This window comes from Acromyrmex echinatior, chromosome 15 (genome assembly GCF_024713525.1).
Source record: "Acromyrmex echinatior isolate Ae372 chromosome 15, ASM2471352v2, whole genome shotgun sequence".
Taxonomy (NCBI): domain Eukaryota; kingdom Metazoa; phylum Arthropoda; class Insecta; order Hymenoptera; family Formicidae; genus Acromyrmex; species Acromyrmex echinatior.
The window spans coordinates 5,708,635-5,731,332 of NC_141866.1; the positions used below are offsets into that span (position 1 = coordinate 5,708,635).

Sequence of the window (22,698 nt, forward strand, 5' to 3'; positions counted from 1 at the left end):
TTTGTAGTATAAACTTTATAATGTATAAAGTCACCGTCATTATCTATTAAACCGCGCCTGCCCATGCAAAACTTGCCGCGCAATCCATCGTACTGCCTAGTATATATCTGCAACATCCTGTACATAGATTAAATTAAAGATTATTTAGGCTTTAAAATATTTCTTATTCTATATTTTGTTTCATATATATATATATATATCAGCAAGACACCAACAATAGCACGTAATGATTGTTTTACAATGTGTTCTTTGATTGACTGCCTTCTGTGCGATTGTTGGATGTCTTGCTGGTTAAAAAATTAAAAAAATTAGAGTAGTGTGAGAAGCGAGAGTTTACTTATCAACAATATGGTTGCCATAGAGGCAGACTCACAATTCCGTGATTTCACACTTAGTCGAGTTCTTGGAGAGGTTATTGAGTTTACATGTCGAGTACTAATGGAAGGTCACGTATTAGCATAGATTACTAAGTCTATGAAACTAGCAAAGGATGTTAGCTTCACGCAAATACATAGAAATATATAAATAGCTACAGCTCAGAATGGCAAGGAGAAAACGAAAAGATCTTCTAAGATCTTTCGATTCTCTATGTTAAAGTCATGAGGCAGAGATGTGTGTAGATAGTGTTTGATCATTGATATTACAATACTCATGATAATAATAAAAAATATTCTCTTTCTGAAGACCGTTCGTAATAGATTCAGCTTATAATTTAAGTGTGTGTGTGTGTGTGTGTGTGTGTGTGTGTGTGTGTGTGTGTGTGTGTGTGTGTGTGTGTGTGTGTGTGTGTGTGTGTGTACACACATACACACGAGTGTACACAAGAAATCAAAATTTTTTCGAAATCTTGTGCATTTTTATTTGATTGTCCGTAATTTTTGAGAAATGTGTTTATAAAATTATGTTTAATTTTCATTTCTTAATTAATTTTAATTAATCCGCATATTTTTAATGGCATCTTGCGCTATCAGTCGATATCATTTAATATGTATTTGCAATATTAATCGAACATAGTAAAATAACAAGAAATTTTTTTTTTGAAATTTTATATTATAAAATTCTCTAAAGCTACCAAAATTCTCATTAGTTATACATCACTTGCGCACCTTGGGGTCTCTACATAAGTAAATAGATCGTATTGTACTCGCGTCGCGTGTGGTCTCGCACTGAAGAGAGCTATCCTTTAGTCCATTCTCGGGGGTTTATGAATGTCGGTGAGATCTGTGAGTTCTTCACAGTCATTAGAATTGAAGTCAACGTGCAAAGGGACGTGCCTTCAATGGAAAATACCCGAGCGCGTTGTGATCTCGGGCATGCGATTAAATTTCTCGAGTTCTACAATCGAATTTAAAACTGAATCGCGCCGACGTCTGGACAGCTGCCAGTCGTTGCTCTAGAATTCCGTCGAATCGGGCCGTGTGGGGCGACCAGAAAAAAGCCACCCTAAAACGTCAAATAACAAATTTCGAAGGGGGTTGCCGACGAGATTCGCGACCGGGCCCCTTGAGAAGACTTCTTTTAAGATGGGATGGACCCGCGGCCCTTCAACTGTTCTCGCAGCCCGTTCTTCTTTCTTTTTCATTATGTTTCGATATCAATTTAGCGCACTCCGGGGTCGGTGCGACCGACGATGCTGATCGACGGACTACAAGGGTGAACTTGATTTCCAGCATCTGCTTGAACTGAAAACATCCCTAAATGATCTTGTTTAGCAAGTCCTGTATCAACTTTTAGAGATTGATGTTTTGCTTTTATTATCATGTTCGATACGCGTGCAATTATAATAGTTTTACCGTATTTTTCAAAATGAGATAAATATTTAGAACACTAAGACCTCATAAAAATAAGAACAAAGTATAAGGAGAAATCAAATGTTAAGATTCCTTTTAAATAAAATAAAAATGATATTTGTATTTTGTTTTGTATTTCTTCCTTTTTGTTTTTTTTTATGTTATATTTATAATTAATCGCAGAATCTTTCTTTTCTTTCTGATGAGATATCGAATATTGTATCTATGCTTTGAACATTCCTCTAATGAGTCACTTATGTTAATGTCGCTTAGTCTGAATATTGTCTATATTTTATTTTATTTTATATAATGCTTTATAATGTGTCTCTCATTTTTTTAATATTCTAAGTACAAACAAACTTGAATATTTTATTAGATTTTGTGTTTTGTTTAAGAATCTATTGCACGAAAGTTTAAACTTTAGCCACAATAATTTCCGCGAGAGATTTTCCTCCCCCTCAGCGATTTCCACATAATGATACAAAGGACCGCGTTGTGTCTCGACTGCGGAAGATGTAATCTAATCGGATCACAAGCACACACATACAAACACATTGGTATAGCATGCGCGGATCTTTAGTTTATGTAGACTCGATTCCCACGGTGGAATTAAAGATTCACGAGTGAAAATACCCATCGCACTTGTCATGGGAACGAGCACCGGGTGGCTCGTCCGATGTACAATCGCAATGGGCACGGGGGTAAAAGGCGTGGTGTATGGCGACAAGGCGCACCTCGACGAACGAGAGGGATGAAACGCGCGAGCACGTTGCCGAGGGTCTTCCCGCCTTTTTTTTACGTCACGGAGGGGTGATGGAATTCGTCTCGTAGACGTGCTCACGCATACAGATTTTACACACACACACACATACACACACACACACACACACACACACATATATATATATATATATATATACATATATGTTGCGTATGGTAATGAGAGATAGTAAATGCACCAGTGAATGACCGGTTAATGTATATTGTTATATATATTTATAGAATGTAAAACAGATAAAGGAGAGAGAGAGAGAGAAAATTAATTTAAATTCAATTAATTGAATTAACAATTTGAGGATATAATTTAATTTTATGAGAATATATAATGTTCTTTTAGTCCAAAGTTCATTACAAAAGAAAAACATTAGACAAAATTACAAAAAAAAAAATTAGAGAGAATTAATTAATAATTTAACATGAATCATTATTGAAGTTATATCATTTGCTCATTTCGACAGAAAATAATTATGTTTAAAAATAATCTAATTATATTGTCTTTACAAAAATTATGGAAATAAATACCTGGATAATGATTGTCCAGTTTTTTTTGTTAGTGCACATATATTAGTCACGATGACAATACAGTTTCGACGTGAAAATAAGTACCTTCATCATTTATATCAGACGGAAGATTACAGACGCGGATGAATATTTAATTTTCAATACGACATTAACGCGGAGACCCTTACCGTATACCGTAAACCTGTATTTTTATACAACCCCACGGGAACGAGAACTGAGAGGAGCGCGATCACTCGATTATGCTGGCGCGTACGCGTACATGCTCATACCTGCGTCGATATGAGTCACACGGTTGCGATGCGTACACGTATGTACCTTCTCACATGTGCACGCGTCATATGAGAGCGGGTGCGTATGCTCAGGGAGCGTTCTATTATGGGGAAGTTTGATGGAGCGAGTGCGAGGGCATCGAGGCAGGTGGTAGCCAGATGTCTTTCGGTAAAGACTTCCACCCTGATGTCGTTGGCTGGCTGGTTGGCTGGCTGGATGGCTGGATGGCTGGATGGCTGGCTGGCTGCCTGGCTGGCTAGCCCGCACGGTCGCGTGTAATATAAAGTGCACGTGTATAGATATCTACGTATGCTTACCTATCCGTTTACCCGGTCCTACTCGTGCATGTCTGAACCGGCGCGGCGCGGCGCACGAATTCATCTTGGGGGCTTGTATCTCTTGTCCTGTGGGCCCTGTGGGTCCCGTAGACTTCTGCGCCGAATGATGATCCTTCAAGAATATACCGGCTTCATTAAAATATGCTACGCGCAAAACTTATCTAGTTTTGGGTACTAGTTTCTTTGGCAATTTCGAGTCTGGATGCGTGACGAGAAATTTATTAGATCTTCTTCTTCTTTTTCGGATTTTAATATACATACATACAGGCTTTAATCACCTTTGAGCTAATAATTCAGATTGAAATGTTGAAGCAATGTTTATTGAAATGAAGAAGAATATCTCGTTTCGCATTTCGATTACTAATGCCAATCTGTCGACTTTGACTTCATCTTTTGCATATCATATAACGAAATTATTAATAGCTTGATTATTTTTTTAATGAAAAGGAATATGTATATTTATTTGTTTAACTTTAACAGGTTCCGCGATGTCAATAACCTTCGATTTAATCAACCGTGAGAGTCGCCAGTCTCGTCTGTTTCGTGGCAGCGAAAGGGATTATTGAGCTAGAAAATAAGTTTGATTCCTTGGTTACGGAATTTTTATGATGAACTCGAAAGATTTTGGTATCACGCAATCGATTATATATTTTGGAAATAATTTAATAATGTTTGTAATATTAATAATGATTTATTTATTTTTTTTGTTAAATAGATGATTAGTATGTCCTTTTTTCTTCTCATCCGATAATATATTATTTAACGATACTTAATATTCCGCGCTGACGATAATTTAAGTTTCTTAGGTTTTTTTTCTAGATTTTTGCTTTCTTAAATAATTATTTTCGACAGGTTTTTTTATATTGTCTTCTTTTTTTAATGAAATAGGAATATTACACACAAAAACTGCTTATTAATTGTCTAAATAAACATAAATGATATCAATAAATATTTTTTTTATATTATCGATTAAATATGAAAGTAAGTCAATAAAGAGAAATCCTATTTTTGGTCAAAACAAATCTTAATACTAAATATTTCAGTATATGCATTTATATACATATCCAATTTTGTAAATCGCGCATCGAAATCTTTCTTATAATTAATCTTGAAACGCAGCCATGAATAGAACTAAGATAGTACAGTCAATAAATTGTGTCAATATTATTATAATATCAATATTAAATTGATAAACAATTTGAACTCTTATGATATTAGTCTCAAAACGTGCTTCCGATACAAACTTGAGCGTCTCGAATCTCATCTGTTTTTCCATTTATTTAAAATATTCAAAAAATCTCTAAAATTTCACGAACATACTTTTAACTTTCTAAAACAAATATATAAACTTCATTTTGGAAAATAATAAAATATAATATAATATATAATTTGTAACCGTAATTTATAAATATAGTTTATAACCGAAGTATTAAGTTAGATAGTATCATTTGATTTAAAAAATTATAACTTTTTATAATAAACGAATATAAAAAATGAATTGTAGGGTTTTTTAATTTAAGTATGAAGTTTTGAAAAAAATACGAGGACTCCAAATTCTTCAAAAAGTTGAATAATTTGAGCACATAAAAATGAGTGATTTAAAATAAGAGATAAATAGAAAAAAATTGAATTGAAATACTTTTTTTTTATTTTGGTGAAGAAACAAATATGTATATGTATATATTTTATTCACAAAAATTTTATGAAATGTAAAATTGAAAAAATCACATATAATCTAAATATACACAATAGAATATATCATACGGATATCCTGCAGATGTTATGATATCTTTAGGCTTTGTAATATAATTTGGACATTTTTGCTCTACGGGATATAAATGCGACGATTAAAATAATTTTTTTTTAGAAAAAAATTCTTTAAATAAAAACATTTGATTTTGAGTGAAAATAAAATACTTACAATGATTTTTTTACAAATTTTTTATATTTAAGTATATACATTTTATAATTTAAGTATATATATGTAAATTCGATAATTAAAATAAGTGATTTTAAACAAAAAAATTTTTTTATAAAAACGAATATTTAGATTATTTAATTTAGAATGAAAATATTCACAATGATTTTTTTTTACACAATTTTTACTTTATATAAAAAGGACATGTTCAGTACAATCTGGGTCAATGATATTTGTCGCAGAATTTAATTATATACAGTTCACAGGAAGATTGATGGTTGTGCTGCGCACACGTCTCCCTCATCACAAACTTTTTTTTAGGAGGGGATAAAAAATGGTGATTTGCGTGAAACTTGCACGAACAAGAATCAGTCAGACATGAAATACTAAGACTAGTATCGTAAGGGTTGATGCTAACAAGTTGAATGCTAATAGGGTTGATCTTAAAAAGATATTACTAATTCGATGCTAATATAAGCATCATAAAAATTGTAAATAATTTATTGCGAAAAATATTATAATACCTTAGCCGGGATAATATTTTCCGCAATGAATTATTTATAATATTTTTGAAGATGTTTATATTAACATCAGATTATTAATATCCTTCTGAGATACTTATTAGAATTATTAACACACAGTATTATTAAATTGCTTATCAATTTAATATGTAATATTACTATCTATTTTAGTTCTGTTCATAATTGCCTTTCAAGATTGAAAAAGATTTCATGGTGGTTTGCAGAATTGGAAATAAATTCTACATTTATATAAATTGAAATATTTAAGCACTAAGATTCGCTTTGACCGAAAATAAGATTATTTCTCTTATTAATTGATTTATTCTCGTAAATACAATTTAAATTATAAATATAAAAATAATATATGTTAGTATATAATAATAAAAAAAATTATATCTCAAATTAAATTATGTGTTACACATAATTTAATTTAGGAATATATCATCTTTTTAAAAATAAGTAATTTTACTTTAATACTATTTTTAATATTTAGAAGTCAATATTTTTCAGAAATCTCTTAAATTATTATAAATTTATATAATATAATATATTGATATATGAGCTTTAAACACGATAATAAATATTATTTTGAAATATTTTATTTTATTATTATGCATTGCGCTAATCATCGGTAATTAATAAAGACGGCCCCAGTTGTACAAGAGTATTCAGGATATGTCACTCATGTATGACACAAATTCTAAAAGCGTTTACTGCGAACGGCGGGCAATCGGTTCGTATGACAACTGGTGTCATCGAAGGCGAGTCCTATGACACCGTCGCGGGGGGGACACGCGTCATCATAAGCGCCGGTATCTTGGACGATTGCAAACGAGACCGGGGCAAGAGGGTGGGACTCACCGGGGCAGCAGCTGACGCCATAGCTATGAACGAACGCTCCCTGGATCCATACACCTGGTTCCGGGTACTAGCAAATTGACGAAAGGATCAATTGTGTTGCGGGTGTCGCACGCGACCAACGCGGCCACGGCGGTAGGATCTGTATTTGCGTTGACCTAATATTCTGTCCTGTTATAAGTGTCGGGGAGTCCCGCACAGTATGCTCGATAAGCCGTATAAATGCCGATATCTTATATTTCGTGCGATAAAGAGTCTTCTCAAAAGTTGACTTATGCGAAGGAAACGGTAAAATCCTTTTTCTGAAAGATGAAAAGTGAAGTCAGAGAAAATAACAGAATTTTCTATTTAAAAAAATGTTTTTATTATATTTTATATATATTTTATATACCTACAAGAGGTGTCCCGCAAAGATCATAACAACTTAAGGGAAGATTCCTGAGATCATTTTGAGACTAAAATTCTAATATCAAATTGTCGGGATTATATTAATTTTTCAATAATTGAAAATATCCAATAATTTTATCTTCACATAAAAATAATCTTTGTATCGATATTAACAAGAGACAATTATAGCTTTTGCTTTTAGCACTAAAGCTCTAGACATATTAAAGTAGCGCAAACCTTTTATCTAAACGGAAATGCCGACAACTTTCCTATTGTCTATTTCGATTTAGTCTGTAGTCCAATAAGTGCTTAGTATTATTGGTAGATTAGTAAGTTCAAAATGGAGGATCTTTATACTACTTTGGAATATCTAGAGTTTTAGTACCAACACTTGAAAATTTTTGACAATATGATTAACTAACTTTAAATGCTTATATTCAAAAACTATTATACATTTTGCTATTAGAATTTTTATTTCAAGATGTTCGTAGGTATGTTTCTACTCTTAAGTTATTACAGTCTTTACAGGACACTCTGTATTTATTTTTTTTATTATATATTTATTTAACTTAATTAAAGATTTTGCGATTGTTATCTGAAACGTAACTACTAGCTACGTTCAACAGAGAAAACTAATCAGTTAGCACTGATTCTTTAATGTGATTGATTCTTGCCTTTACTTTTCTTCACTGGATTTAAGTATAGGAACCAATTATATTGAAGAATCATTAAGCGCTAACTGATTAGTTTTTTCTGTTGAACGCAGCCATAAATATAATGTTGAAAAGCATACTTTCAATAGAAAGAATTAACTCATAAACCCATCGAATTAATTAATTGTGACGTCAGACATTAGTTAATTAGTTCAGATAGAATTAGTTGTTATACAACCTCAAGTGCGAAGTTTGTTTTGTCAAGTCGTAATCGTCGATCTCCGCCGGCGGGCTTCTCATACGTTCAAAGGGCCGTCTTGCACGATGACCTTATTGTTGCGTGACGCGTGACAGACGGAAGCGAGGAAATAAGGAAGGAAGGAAGGAAGGAAGAGGAGCTAAGGGCGCGCCCGGTGTGTGTCATAAAGGCGAAATGAACGCGTGAGCGCTGAACGTGAACGGAAGAAGTGCTCGTGAAAAAAAAGAGGGGAAAGTTCGGAACTTTGGCAGATGTCCATACTTCGGCACGCATGGCATCAGGGCTTTCTTTCCCGTTCTCACGAGAAGTCAGATCACCCGGTCCCGTGGTATCGTTTTATTGTCTCTGAAATTTAGCGACGTCCATCCGTGCCCCATCGTTATCTTACGACCGTATCACACTACGCATTTAAGATGTCAAAAATGTGAATTATGAAAAACTCTGTCCATTTGATTATATAAATTATATCGTCTGCAAATTTATTATTGACGAACGAATAAATAATAAGCTTTGTAAATTGAATATGTGGAATAGCCGAATTTATGAATTTACGCCCATTTATTAACTGTTTTGTATTGAAGGTCAACTTTTTTTCTATTGTATAAATCGTGATATGCATATGTTACTTATATGTTACGTATATTTTATCTATATTGAAGATATATGTAAAAGTTCTTAAAGAAATTTTTGCACGGTGACAAAAGACACGCTCGTTCATTTTCCTAGATAAGTAAGCAGCTGTTGGCGGCACCTGCTTTTGTTTCGTCTCTCAAGTAAAAGCTACCGAATAAATTTACCTGAATATTTTAGTTGACAATTTGTTGAAGTAATTTGAACGATGAAGATCCCTTTATTATGTTTAACTTTTTCATTTCAAGAATAATATAGGATTATTTCTTAGGCCTTTAGGAGTAAATGTTTAATTTCTATAATTTCTAACTGCTTTTATTGCTTCAATGATTTTTCAACGTCGCAATGAACAACATAGTACGTAATATAAAGCTTTTATATTATATTTGAGTCACATAAAATTTAATTGTACGTGGCGCTGTACCTATAAAATTTTAGATTTGAATGTGTCTTTTCATTTAAAGATCTATTATTACTTATTACATTTAGAAATTTAATATATTCAATTAAAATTTATGTAAAGTTTTATTTTTCATATATGCAGATATACATGTAGATATGTGTCTATTTTTTTCACCTTTTTTTTATTTGCCAACTGAATCTGATTAAGTGGGAATATTCCATCTGTTCACTATCTCTGTCCAGGTAGAGGACGTTTTATTGTATCAAATCACGATTAAGCCGGTGTTTTTTTTTTCGCGAATGGTGAGGAATGTGAAAGAAGTTTTTTTTAGATATGCCACGTGCCTGAAGAATTTAAATTCAAGGAAGATGCGGCAGTTATAAGTTCTGCGAAGTCACAAACCTTTACGTAACTTACTGGGAATTCTTGTGCTAATTTGATCTCCTTGGCTCCATCGCTCTCATTGACAAAAATTAATACCCTTTATAGAGTTTACTTATATCGAAGATATTGACTGTGTTCAGAAGTCACTGAAAATCTGTAATTTACACCACATGCACTATATATTTTAAGTATTGGCAATTAATTTTGGAATACAATTATTATAAGCATATAAAGAGAAAATATAACTTTTATTTTTTTGCGATCGGTCGAGGATCGTTTTACACGAATTCTCAAGTATTTCCGAGAAGAGAGGTGTTTGGTATTGATGTAAACAAAAGTACATCTGCGGAGGGATGATATTTTCTGTAGATTAATAAAGTTGCATGGTATGATGCTATCGATACTTATCAGATAAAAATCAACTGTAATTATTAGTCGAGGTGTGCGATTAACATCTTAATTTATCGTTTCATGCTTTGCCGCTCTTGTACTCTCAATCTACTGGCATGACGACTATAGCTTTGTCATCAGTATGTTCGATAAAACGAAGCTTTTACTCTGGAAAAAGAGTCTGAATTGCATTAATTAAAATTCTGGTTGAAAATGGACAAATCAAAATTTGCTGGTTGAATCTATTGCAATTGAGATATACAATCAGAATTCTGATTGAGATATGATCAGAATTTTCTGGTTCGTTTATTTTCAACCAGCAATTTTTCTCACTGTGTTATTCAACGCGATTAATATTACATGGAGGCCTGCGTTTATCATAGTGGGCAACGTTATGAGAGAGGTTCTTTCTTCGAGCGTAATTAAATGGGAGTGGTGTCGTTTTAGCTTGTTTGCATTCCATAGTGTTGGACCGTTCACGATGACGTAACGTCATCTTTCGTATCGTCTGAATGCGTAGCAACCATGCAGCTTGAAATGAATCGCGTTAGAACCGCGCATCGTATTTCGTACGCAATAAATTTATCACGTGCATCACTCTTTCATTAATAATTGCAAAGGTATTAATTCTATGTAAACAAAATTATTTTCTACTCACAATTATTTTCTAAGCAAGTATGCTTATAAGTATAGCATTGTTTTTTTTGGTCAATATATGACATTTTTCTTTCCTCCTATGATATTTATAGTAGACTTGATTGAAGATAGGGGTTCATTAGAGACGAGGATGTTTCGATCGATGGCTCTCAGCATGTATGAAGCGACGATAGGAACCCCAGGCCATCTGCAACATACATATGTTTATGGCACACGCATACGTCCGCGGGTGCTCCGTTGCTATCGTTGCATAAGCTAACTATATTCTCAGTTGCTCACCCCGGATTCTCCCTGGCATATGCAGCTGTTAGGGGCGAGGGAAAGGGGAAAAAGTGAGGGTGAGCAGATTGCACGGCATGTACTGAGAGGAGCATACGACATTGCTTTCTGTTCTCGGATGCATTGTTATTCAGCGGGACAGTGCATAGACCTACCTCTACGAAAACATGTCAAGAATTCATAAAAATTAGATTTTCAGGATTTAATTATTAATGATTATAATCTAGAAATCAGATTCTGACTTTTCCGAAGAAGAGAGTTGACATTCTATAGTATTTGATTTTTCTAAAAATTTTGATGATTGAGACGTAAAATAATAAAAAAATTATATCGCTGTTTTGAAATGAAGGACAGCAGTTTTTGGTAATTTTCTAATAAAGTGAAATAAATAATGCACGTAAGGAAAAAAGATTTGTTAAAATAACTAAGAACGATTTCATTGTTCGAACGATTCAGCAAATCTACAGTCATAATATATGAACAACCAATTTTCTATGAAATATCAAAGTTATACAGCTGAATAAAATTAGCGTAGATAGATTATAAGTTATCATAGTTATAGTAGCAGCAAACTTTGTTAATACAGCAAAGATGACTTTCTATAGGAAGATTAATCCAATATGTAAAATATATAGATTAAAATTTTTAACAAAACATAGCTATGATGGTACATAGTTTTGTTACTGTAATAAACTTGTTACATTAACAATTTTCATTATAGCAAAGAAGAACTGAATTAGTATACTAATAATCGTTTAGACATCCACACATTTCTTTATTAAGCCATCAAATATATATCTTTTGTTATAAATGTTAAATTCACACAGCAAGCTAATATATTTGCTAAATCACTTAATTTATTCTTTCCTAACAATTGCGTCGTCACACTAAACTGTAAAGAATGACTTTCTGATCGGGGATGGGAGTATGCAAAGGATGCAAAAGCTTAATAAGGAAGCGCTCCAATTACTATGTACAAAACGTGACAGGAAGTCACAAAGCGAGGGAAGATCAAGTCGCTCGTGACCACAAAAAAACCGGCGTTTTCGCGGTCAGAATTGCTTCCCGAGTAGTGGTGGTGGCGAAATTAGGAGAGGACGGCGACGATAAAAGTTGCGCGACAAAAAAGAAGAAGAGTTGGGTGCAGGAAGGATATTCACCCATCCGTGATTTCCCGTCTCAGCCGTTATTTCCCGGATAGATAGAAGATATACGTGTTCGTTAAAACTTCCGTATTTGGCTTTTGTATTGTCGTAGTTTTGATTCGTGAGAGTGATTATAAACGACGTTGCAGGAAGGAAGACACTCATTTTCTTACAAGGCTATATTATCAGTATTTAGGAAAAAAAAATGATATTGACACAATCTAATTCTTACTTCTTATTGTTATTAAGAATATCGAGTATTTTTTATCTTCTTTGTCAATTTTGCCGACAACACGTGCCATTGTAATGAATTGTAGTGCCGTGTTATTTGGGGATTCACGAGGGTGAATCAAATCTTGTAGTCATGTTTAGAGACTTTTTTAGCTCACTATATTCAAAGATTTATTATTTATTAACTAACTACTACGATATTTGTTTCAGCATGAATTATTTCATTGCTATCATTATTTACATGGTTATTGTTTACCATTTTCAGGTCTCGATCTGGTTACGATTCTAGCAGTGGTGGAGAGTCCGACAACGAGTACAGTACAGTTAGTCAAGGCAGTCAAGTACAAAGTCAAGCGCAAAATCAACTTCCCAGTGTTACAAATTACGGGCAGGGAAAACACATAAATAAAGGACGATGGACCAAAGATGAAGTAAATTTATCACATATGTTTTTTCAATTATTTAGTATCAATTCAATTAGTTTTAGCCAACAGTTTTCTTTTTTTTCTGTGTCTCAAAGGACACAGTTGATGTTAATGCTCAGGTAACACACTTTTCAAGTATGGTTGCACTAAGGTACATGAAGAGATTATATGGAAGAGATTGTATTTTATTGAACTCGGAAGTGTGAATATTGAACATAATGAGAACAATTATATAATGAAAACAGTTATCTCCGATGAAACCAAAAACAAAATAAAATTGGGAAAATAAAATCATGATGATTGAATAATGCCAGCCTTATATTCAAACAAGATATTAGCAATTTGAACATGCGCTATTTTCTTCGGAGATAACTATTCTCATTATATAACTGTTCTCATTATGATGCTCAATATTCACTTCTTGCTTCTGTCATAATGGAATGATCTTTTTCGAAAATTTTTACGGAATTTCTCATATATGAGAAGATCAACGAATTGAAACTAGACATGATCTTTTGCTTGACAGATAATTATTCTATATAAAGATTATGCGCGGGTTTTCTCCCATAATCTTTATATAGAAAGCACCCGTGAAAGCCTCAAGAATAAGACAATTCTATCAAGCTATTTAATGTCCTAATGTTATTTATCGTAGAAATATTTTTTATTTCAATTTATATCGAGTCACTCTATCGAGAATTAATCAGTTTATTGAGAAAAAAAATGTAATGTTTAATATTTAATAGATTAATCGTAATAAAATTAATATTTTGTAAGTTTTTTATTTGACCGAAAAAGCTCTTGGCTGATCTTTTAAATTTATATTGGTTGTACGTTTTTATACTCAACCATATATTGTTACACTATATCGCTTCCATGTAGCAAGTTAAGGGGAAAAAGGATGGGGGGAAAACAATGAACATGCGGATCCCCCCGAAAAAAAATGTCTACCCCTCGTATTTTCTGCAGCGAGTTGCGCCGTCGTATCGGGAGGCAGATGCTTCGGTTACCCCATAGAACATAGGGTGCACTTACGCGGCTTCACGTGGGAAAGCCTACGAGAATCGATCGATCTCTTATGCGTCCGTCCTTCCTCCGTTTCGTATATTCAAAGCGCGCAAATAAAACGCTGTGGGCAAGGTGGAACAAAATATTTTCGCTTTCCTACACGTCGCTTATACGTCGCTTTTCCTTTTGCAGGACGCTTTATTGAAACAGCTAGTAAGCAACGCGGAACAACAGGGGACTGGTTTGCGATGGGACATTATAGCCGGCCAGTTTCCAGATAGGAGCGATGTACAATGTCAACAGAGATGGGCGAAGGTCGTGAACCCGGAACTGGTGAAGGGTCCATGGACGAAGGAGGTGGGCAGTTCTTGCTAACGTCCCGTCTTCATCATCCTGAAAATCTTTCCCAAATTCAATCGGTCTTCAATGATTTTATAATGAATATATGAAATGTATGCGTATATCCAATTACACTCAGTTTGGATTCTCTTGTACGTACCTACAACTTAAAAATCATTATGTTTTGAAGAAAAATATAAGTTTTCCGAGGATGTTTCTCACGTTTCAATATTTCTCGTGTTGTTAAGATGATTAATAATCTCTATTTATTTACGTCAATACTATTTAAAAAAAAAAATAATTTTTTCCAAAATTTGTATTTTCAAATATTATTTTTTAAAAATATTATAGACCTAGATAAATAAAGGTAATTTAATTATAAAACTTTTGTATTAGACAATTTTTTAATATCTCGAATTTTGAGATATAACGAAAAAAGCTGAAAATTGTTTTACATATAATTTATTTTATTCTTTAAAACTATTTATTTGGTATTGATATTTTCTAAATTTATCTATTTATATAAATTAAGTGCATAAAATTTTATTAAAATCACAATTTATCACTCTTTGGAGTTCTTTTATAAGTATTGCGGTTGATAATGCGAAGCGACATTACATTGTATCGAGTGTTTCATACGCTGGGTAGTATAGTATCATTGTACAGCACTGCACATACCACCTACACGAGGCGAATCGCATACAGACACAAGGATCCCAGCACTTGTGTCTGCCACTCGCCTCGGTGGGGTATGCAATAAGAAAAAGCTCTGACCACAGTGATGCTGCGTCGCCGTGCCAATGCACTTGGCAACAGCCAAGGGCAAGTAACGCGGCTCCGGGAATCGAGTGCGCGTACGTGCGATTATGGCGTTTCCCACTGGTATCCCTTAGTTGAGACCTGCTTAAGATATCCCCTTATATTTGCAGTGTCCCATAACAAACCAGATTATTCATAATATTATATTCAGATATATATGTTTAGGGGATAACATTTTCCTTGAAACTATTTTTTGATCATTGAAAAGCTGACTAAATTGTTTGATTATTTCATTATCGAATCATTATCGAATAATATTTTATTAGCATTGAAGAGATTTGTTGCATTTATATATTAAAAGAAGCTATTAAATATAAGATAGATAATCCGTATAAATTTCTTATTGTAAAATATTTTCTTAAGATATAATTGTTATATATTTCTTTGTTATATTTTATAAACTCTTCTGTTTTACAGGAAGATGAAAAAGTAGTAGAACTTGTACGGAAGTATGGTCCAAAAAAGTGGACGGTGATAGCGCGACATCTTAAAGGTCGGATTGGCAAACAGTGCCGAGAACGATGGCACAATCACTTGAATCCGGAGATAAAGAAAACTGCATGGACGGAGGCTGAAGACAAAATAATCGTTGATGCCCATCGTAGAGTCGGCAATCAGTGGGCAAAAATCGCTAAGCTCTTACCGGGTAGGACTGACAATGCGATTAAGAATCATTGGAATAGTACGATGAGAAGAAAATATGAAGGTGAAGAAGGAAGAATTGCGACCAAAGGTATTGTTTATGATGGTAAATTTTGATGCAATAACGATATAAATTTTATTGTGATAAATATAAAATATGTTCTTTGTCATTGAACTGTATGTAATAATTGTGTTCATAATGCCTACTGGATTTGATAGAACATGGCGAGAAATGAACGCAACTTACTGTTATTTAGGCAGAGGCAAGAGAAAAAATGCACAGGGTGCTACTACTGTAAAGGATACGCTTCTTCTGGAAGATGATCAGAATCGGATGAAAACTGCCTCGGCTAGTAGTTCGACAGTAACAGCGGGTAACTCCTCGCAGAGTCTCGACCTCGAGCATCTGGGTTGGATCAAAAGTTGGGAACAGCATGCTACGGCGGAATACCAAAATGCTTTGGAACTAAATAGGCATACACACAGCAATGAAAAATGCGCGTCTCCGTTGAAGAGAGGATCTTCACGAGCGAAAGCCGAGACAGTTTCGTCATTATCTAAGTATATCGTCTTTGAAACGAATGACATCATATATATCTCTGGGCAGCATTCGATTTTCTTCTTTTTTCTGCGTAGATATTTCAACTTGCAACAAATACAAAACGAAACATCTGGTTCGAAGAGCTCGGAGATAAAATTGATGCCGATGCCCGACTTAGAGGATATATCCGAGCAGCACGTGGACAAGAAGAGTAGCCCTCCGCCTATATTACGTAGACGTAGAAACGCGCATAGTTTGTTACAGAGGATAGACGTCTCCGACAGCGGGAATCAGTCGAATTACATCGTAACGAGCCAACAGGTGCAAACAGGAAACATCACCCCTTCGACTCCTATTAAGCAACTTCCATTCAGTCCTTCGCAATTCCTGAACAGTCTGAGTCCATCGGAAACGTGGCCGCGCGCAAGTACGCCCAAAGGAAGCAGTCCTGGCCCGCTCACGACTCCGCAGCCTACTGGTTTCCGAAGAAGTCAAAACGGTAAATTTTCAATGGCATTTTTTTGTATGTTACTACGAGTTTCAAATGAATCATGAATTATTGGTGAATTCATAATCTTTTACAGCCCACGAAATTTCTACTCAGATAACACTTATAAGCACAATATTTTTATTTTATAAATACAAGATTTTTTTTTAGGATCACTTTCTACTGTAATTTTTTTCAGATGGTAATACACCAAGAACACCAACCCCATTTAAAAACGCTTTAGCTGAGCTCGAACGACGAACTGGAGCAGTACAATTGCCCGCGACTCCTAGTCGGTTAGATGCATTGACCGAGATAATAAAGCAAGAGACCGAGAACGAGGCTGGAACGAGTACGATTCAGGACCAAGACTCGGGCTACAGCAGTATGATACGAAGGCGCGGTAAAGAAAACAGTGCACCAGGAGGAAAACGCGCGAGGAAGGCCCTTTCTCAGGCTTGGGCATCTCAGGACAACTCCGAAATTAGTTTCCTTGTGGAAACACCAGTATGTTACTTATTACTCGGATAATTACTTGAGATAAATCACTTGTAATTTTGTGTTCATTGATGCATAGCTTGTTTTTCAAAATTATTAATAATATATTATAAATTTATTCCTGCAAGAGAATCTATAACGTTAAAATATTGATGCTAATATTTAGCGTCAGATTTCCTCATTGCCATTGGAATATAATATTGACAATTTTGATGGTTGGATTCGAACCTGCGATTATCAGTCAATCACGAAATTACGCATTATCATTGCATTAACACAAATGTTACAAGAGATTAGCTTTTACGAAATGCTTTTAATTAAATAAATCCAGAAATATACCTTAATCACAACTTTATCTGTAATAGGCAAGTTAATGATATTATAATTGTTGTGTTTCTTGAATACACTTAAAAGTCTCGAGAAATTTGAAACAGGTGGATGATAATGTATATTTATTTTTTATATCATAGAGTAAAAGTTTGGAAGCTTCTACATTGTTCTCGCCTGCATCTATGGCACTAGAAGATAGCTTTTTGACGGCAGGAACGAGTCCCACAAAGGTAGAACAACGTACTCAAACTCAAATTCATAATCAACCCGCCTTATCCTGGTATTTTTCTCGTACCAATCGTCCTTAGACACGCTAGCCGGCCTTCTAACTTTTCTTTTAATGCTATATGTCTGTACTTAAATTTTTATCTGTATCTTCATCTCATTTATTTAACGCTTCTTATTCATTATTTGAAGACAAAATCCAGTTAGCGCAGAAAATATAAATCTGTATTTTTTCTTCTACTGCTTATTCCTTTTGTCGCTTAATATTGCCCAATCCAAAGATTATCATTCTTGTTAATTTTAGGTATAATACTATACATAATAAACTAATATTCGATCTATTTATTGAAACTTGCACTAATGCCACGAGACCTTGGCCGTTAATTATTTATATTTATTTAATTATTAATATTAATTTTATTATTTTAAAACTATAAAAATTAATTTATACATCATAAAATGAGAGAAAACGTTTATGTTACTCATCGTGACCAATATAAATGGATAGAAAAGCATTAAAATTTATTTATACACATACCTTTATGATATATGCAGTTGTTGGTCTTACAAAAATTATGGTCACTTACAACTTTTACTCGAAGAATTAAATTATTCATTATTTCGTTATAAGCTTGTAAATATAAATATCGGCAGGTGACCGATCTTGTTTCGTTTTTGTTTGCTTCAGTCTTATTAATTTTGCTAAGAATGAATTCTAATAATAAATCGCAAATGACTAATATATGTATTAATAATATTGCTTGCAAAATATGCAGCATTAGCAAGAAATATTATACAATCGATCCTATATAAATTTTGTCATTTTGAATTGAGTTACATCCATTCCATGTCAAATCTTCGTCCTTTAAAACAACTCCTAGATGTAGCCCTACACAAGCATAAAGTATTTTTAAATATTTTTATTAATATTAATATTTATATATAAAATAATTTGTGTAAATATTTATATTATTTATTTGTACTTGTTTTCTTCTTTTTTTGATGATATATTTAGTTGTCGCATGTTAATTGCATACACTAACTAATAATTGCATACACTAACTGAAATCATTTTTCTTATACAGGCCTGGCCTAGCGTACCAAAGTACCTCAATCTTTTCCCAATCCAAAGATATTTATGTTGGATAGAACAATTCTAGTTACACGGCGCGTATCTAAAATGTGAAGGCCTAGTCTCTTTTTTTTCTTTTGACGTTTGTTCTTATTGGAATAAAGTATTACAATTTTTCTTACCCTTCTTCCTTGAAATCCTAAGATCTACTTTCTTTCTTCAAAATAAAATTTAGATAAATCTATTCTGTTTTTCTTGTAACACAAAATTCAGTAGAAAAGTGAAAGTAATAGAGAGTTTCTTAAATTATGATTTCATAATTTGAGAGGATGTTCGATTTCGATGAAATCTTGAGCTTATAGACAAGGAGCAGTATACAAACAAAAGTTCTTGCCCAGAATCATCCTTTAAGTCCTCACCTAAGAGCCTAGTCATTCCACTAGTTATGAGTAGTCTTCTCTTTCTTTCTTTTTCTCTAGAAAAATGTTAAAGACAAAAAGAGAATACAATAAAATGTCATCACAATTCTTTAATTCTCAAAAAATATAAATTTCGGTCTGTCTCCTTTAAGATTCATCTGTCTCTCTTTATCAATTACTTGCAATCTCAAATCGGTTTTTCTCTTCTCGTACCTTCGAATTCATTTTTCGAAATGTACAGCTAATCTATTTTTTCTAAGAACATCTCTTATTTGCCGGCTGTAGCTAGTGTGTCTATCCTTTCCAGACTCCTCACGACTTTACATCCGTACAACAACGGAAGCCGAATGCCAAGAGAGCAATCACGTTTGACGCATTCGACAGTCCTTATTGTATCTTCAGCCCTCTGCCTCCCAGGCCGGTAAAACGCACCAAGGTGAGTTTCTTATTTAACACTGTATCTTTTTTACAATTTTTTATACCTATGAACATTAATTCCATCAAGTTTCAAGAGCTAATTTAGAAGAATTAATTTAGCTAAGATTACTATAATTCTATTTAATATTGTATCTATTTATATCATAATAGTGAGTAAATATTATATCTGTGCTTACACAATTAAGAAGAATATTCTCTTAAAAATCAAATAAATCTTACATTACAATATGGCCAATTGTTACTACAAGTGCATTGCTGACGCGTGTTAAAATTACAATTATTGAAAGTTTTCTTTCCCCTTGTTTGTAGGCACAATTGGAAGCACAATGGATAATGGTGGCGTGTGGTCGTACCCGGGACCAGCTTGACATGACTCGCGCCGCTCGACGCTTTCTAAACAACCATGGGTATCTGCCGTTGCGCCCACGTTCTTTGAATTTCTGAAGAAGAAAAAAAAAGGAAAAGGAATGTGAAAAGCGGAATACCGGCGCTCGGTCGCACTTTGTGGTACAAAAGAAGAATTGTCATTAAACTAGTCGTAGATGAAGATATAAGGCCGTTCCGTTTCAGGAATGCACGATCACTATCGGTTATTTCACGCGCTATGAATTCGAGAGATAAATTAAGCGACGAATTCGATCGGTTGACCTCGATGTGCGTGGATTAACTCTACACTGCGCTGGGTAATAAAGAGAGGTTACTTTGAAGAAAACAGCGGAAATAAATATCACTCTTTCAGGGAGGTTGGCAGGGAGGATGATGACTGAATCAGATGTGGATCTTAATGGAAATGGATACTTTCCTCTATCTCTCGAATATCCTTTTTTTTCTTTCTTTTTTTTTTTAGAAAATTTGCGTTTCCAACCACGTTACCACAAAAAAGTATACTGAATAATTCATAATTTATTTTCGGAATTAGAGGGCGCTAGGAAAAGTAAATTATTTTACCTCTTCTTGTGAAAAAAAACTATGTACATAACAAAAAAGTGAGATAGAGCGAAGACTAACTGTTTCACGATTTGCAAAATCTAAACATTATGTCGCTTTGTAAGATTGTTCTATATTTTGTGGTTGCATTTTGGAGATATTTATAAGTACAGTTTATATGTCAAAAATAAATAAATATAAACTGTAAACACATTACATACATACAAATATATAGCATATATATATATATAATATATCTTATGAGATATATACATATCTCACTATATATTTATATGTATATATGGCATATATATATATATATATATATATATATATATATATATACAACTAAGCATAGATAATACTAGAGATATATATATACATATATATATGTATATATATATATATATATATATATCCAATTTTATATATGCTATAGTTTTCTTTTTTAAGTTGGATTCCTAGATCCACTTCTGAATAGATACTATCGAAAGAGTACTGAAAATATGAATTAATAAATTAATTCTGTATAAAAGATAAAAGAGAGATTAGGTTCTGTACAAATTTAACCCGTGTGCGCATTGTAGGGTTAAGATGATTTCTCGTCGTTGTACGAAGTTATGCGTCGTTGTAGATACTGTCGATAATTTTGGACGCGTCGAGTGCAATTTGTTGAATTCGCTTACATGTAACATATATGAAAGCCACAGTGCAGCCGAATTTCCATCTGAGATTACGGGGTTGTTGCACTTTATCGACTTTATTCTGTCGCGCCGTTCTCATCAAGGTGTAACACGAATACAATAATAAATCTTTCGCGTCCACATATTGGATAATAAGAAGTAGGATACTATATATAATTTTGTAATTTTATTTACAATTTTTCCTATAAATTCCGTCTGTGAGAGAATGATTTCAGTCTGTATATCTGGAACCGGAGGGAAAATGAGTTAAACTCGTTATTTAGGCAATAATTAAACATCGTTATTTATTTCGTGACATTGTATTTACCATCCAGAAGCGATTTCTAGGAGATATCTGGCAGACAGAAATCATTCCTTCATAGAACAAAATCCGCATCAAAATAGCAATCCTGCTTCCATTTCCTCATCATGAGATTTTAATGCAGATACCTGAAAGAGCGAATAAACGCGAATATCTACAAAACTTATTTATATTTTTTTTTAAACACGCGTTTTTCTTACACAAGTACCACTTCGTATCATCCTCTCTTTCTCTTCTCTCTCTTTTATATGGGAAAGTTAAAAGAATAAAATTATAACTAATTTATTTGATACACAGTAGTATATTATACGTAATATAAAACAATCATTATTGCAACCATTATGTACAAAGAGCCTTTGTAATTCATATTTAATTTACAAGTGAATAATAAAATCGTGATAATAATCACAATAGAATCTACGTATATCGTTCTGTGTCACAAAATTTTTTTTAATGCTGATTAGACACAAACGCAAGATGCCTTTAATCTGTTGATAGATCCTAAACAGGTAAACATTTAACATTAATAAAGTTGTTTCAATCGAACAGCAATATTATACAATTAAATATAATTATCATAGCATTCATTAATATCATTCTTAAAAACATATATATATATATATATATATGTTTTATATACACACATACACATACATATATATGTATATATACAATAAATGAAAAACATTAATGAATATGACAATTATTAATTGCTAATGTATGGAATTATAACAACATAATATAATATAACAATATAATATCGAGCAGCCTAAAAAAATATTTCACACTTTTGCATCCAGTATGTTTAATTTTTATAACATTTATACTTTAAAAAAACCTATAAATTTTTAAAGACCGCTCAACATTTATTAAAAATATCACTGTAATGTCACTAAAACATCACTAAAAAAATGTCGTTAAAATATCACTAATATTCATTAAAGTGCGATAAATGGAATGAAGTTGAAGCTACTGATATCGATTTGCTTAAATTTTGAAAAATTGCATCTCCAATGATATTTGACTTTCAGGATTTAAAATAATTACACGAAACTATATCAAATCTCAGCTTTAAATAAAATTATCATGCTTACTGAATGTTTTAGAC

The 22,698-nt window shown here is 33.1% G+C and overlaps 1 protein-coding gene and 2 long non-coding RNA genes across 6 annotated transcripts in view; 1 reads left to right on the top strand and 2 right to left on the bottom strand.

Annotated features, from left to right (window-relative positions):
- Nucleotides 1-22,014, top strand: part of Myb (proto-oncogene like protein Myb) — a 41,884-nt gene extending 19,870 nt beyond the window's left edge. For 2 of the 4 annotated variants that reach the window (XM_087413720.1, XM_087413719.1), the window contains exons 2-10: nucleotides 12,681-12,846; nucleotides 14,041-14,205; nucleotides 15,424-15,754; nucleotides 15,906-16,209; nucleotides 16,285-16,688; nucleotides 16,876-17,183; nucleotides 17,645-17,734; nucleotides 19,528-19,656; nucleotides 19,968-22,014. In XM_087413720.1, the coding sequence (XP_087269846.1) occupies nucleotides 12,681-12,846; nucleotides 14,041-14,205; nucleotides 15,424-15,754; nucleotides 15,906-16,209; nucleotides 16,285-16,688; nucleotides 16,876-17,183; nucleotides 17,645-17,734; nucleotides 19,528-19,656; nucleotides 19,968-20,102 (2,032 nt within the window). In that variant the 3' untranslated portion in view covers nucleotides 20,103-22,014. Of the gene's footprint in view, nucleotides 1-12,680; nucleotides 12,847-14,040; nucleotides 14,206-15,423; nucleotides 15,755-15,905; nucleotides 16,210-16,284; nucleotides 16,689-16,875; nucleotides 17,184-17,644; nucleotides 17,735-18,814; nucleotides 19,032-19,527; nucleotides 19,657-19,967 lie in introns of those variants that run through there. The other 2 variants (XM_011065309.2, XM_087413721.1) reach the window with 2 other exon arrangements.
- On the bottom strand, nucleotides 724-12,671 carry LOC147907223 (uncharacterized). The gene is made up of 2 exons (XR_015547530.1): nucleotides 7,001-12,671; nucleotides 724-3,812 (listed from the first exon to the last, which is right to left on the bottom strand). It is a non-coding gene; the product is annotated as an uncharacterized LOC147907223 (long non-coding RNA).
- LOC147907224 (uncharacterized) lies at nucleotides 19,316-19,998 on the bottom strand. Its single transcript, XR_015547531.1, has 2 exons — nucleotides 19,878-19,998; nucleotides 19,316-19,702 (listed from the first exon to the last, which is right to left on the bottom strand). It is a non-coding gene; the product is annotated as an uncharacterized LOC147907224 (long non-coding RNA).
- Nucleotides 22,015-22,698: the final 684 nt, after the last annotated feature.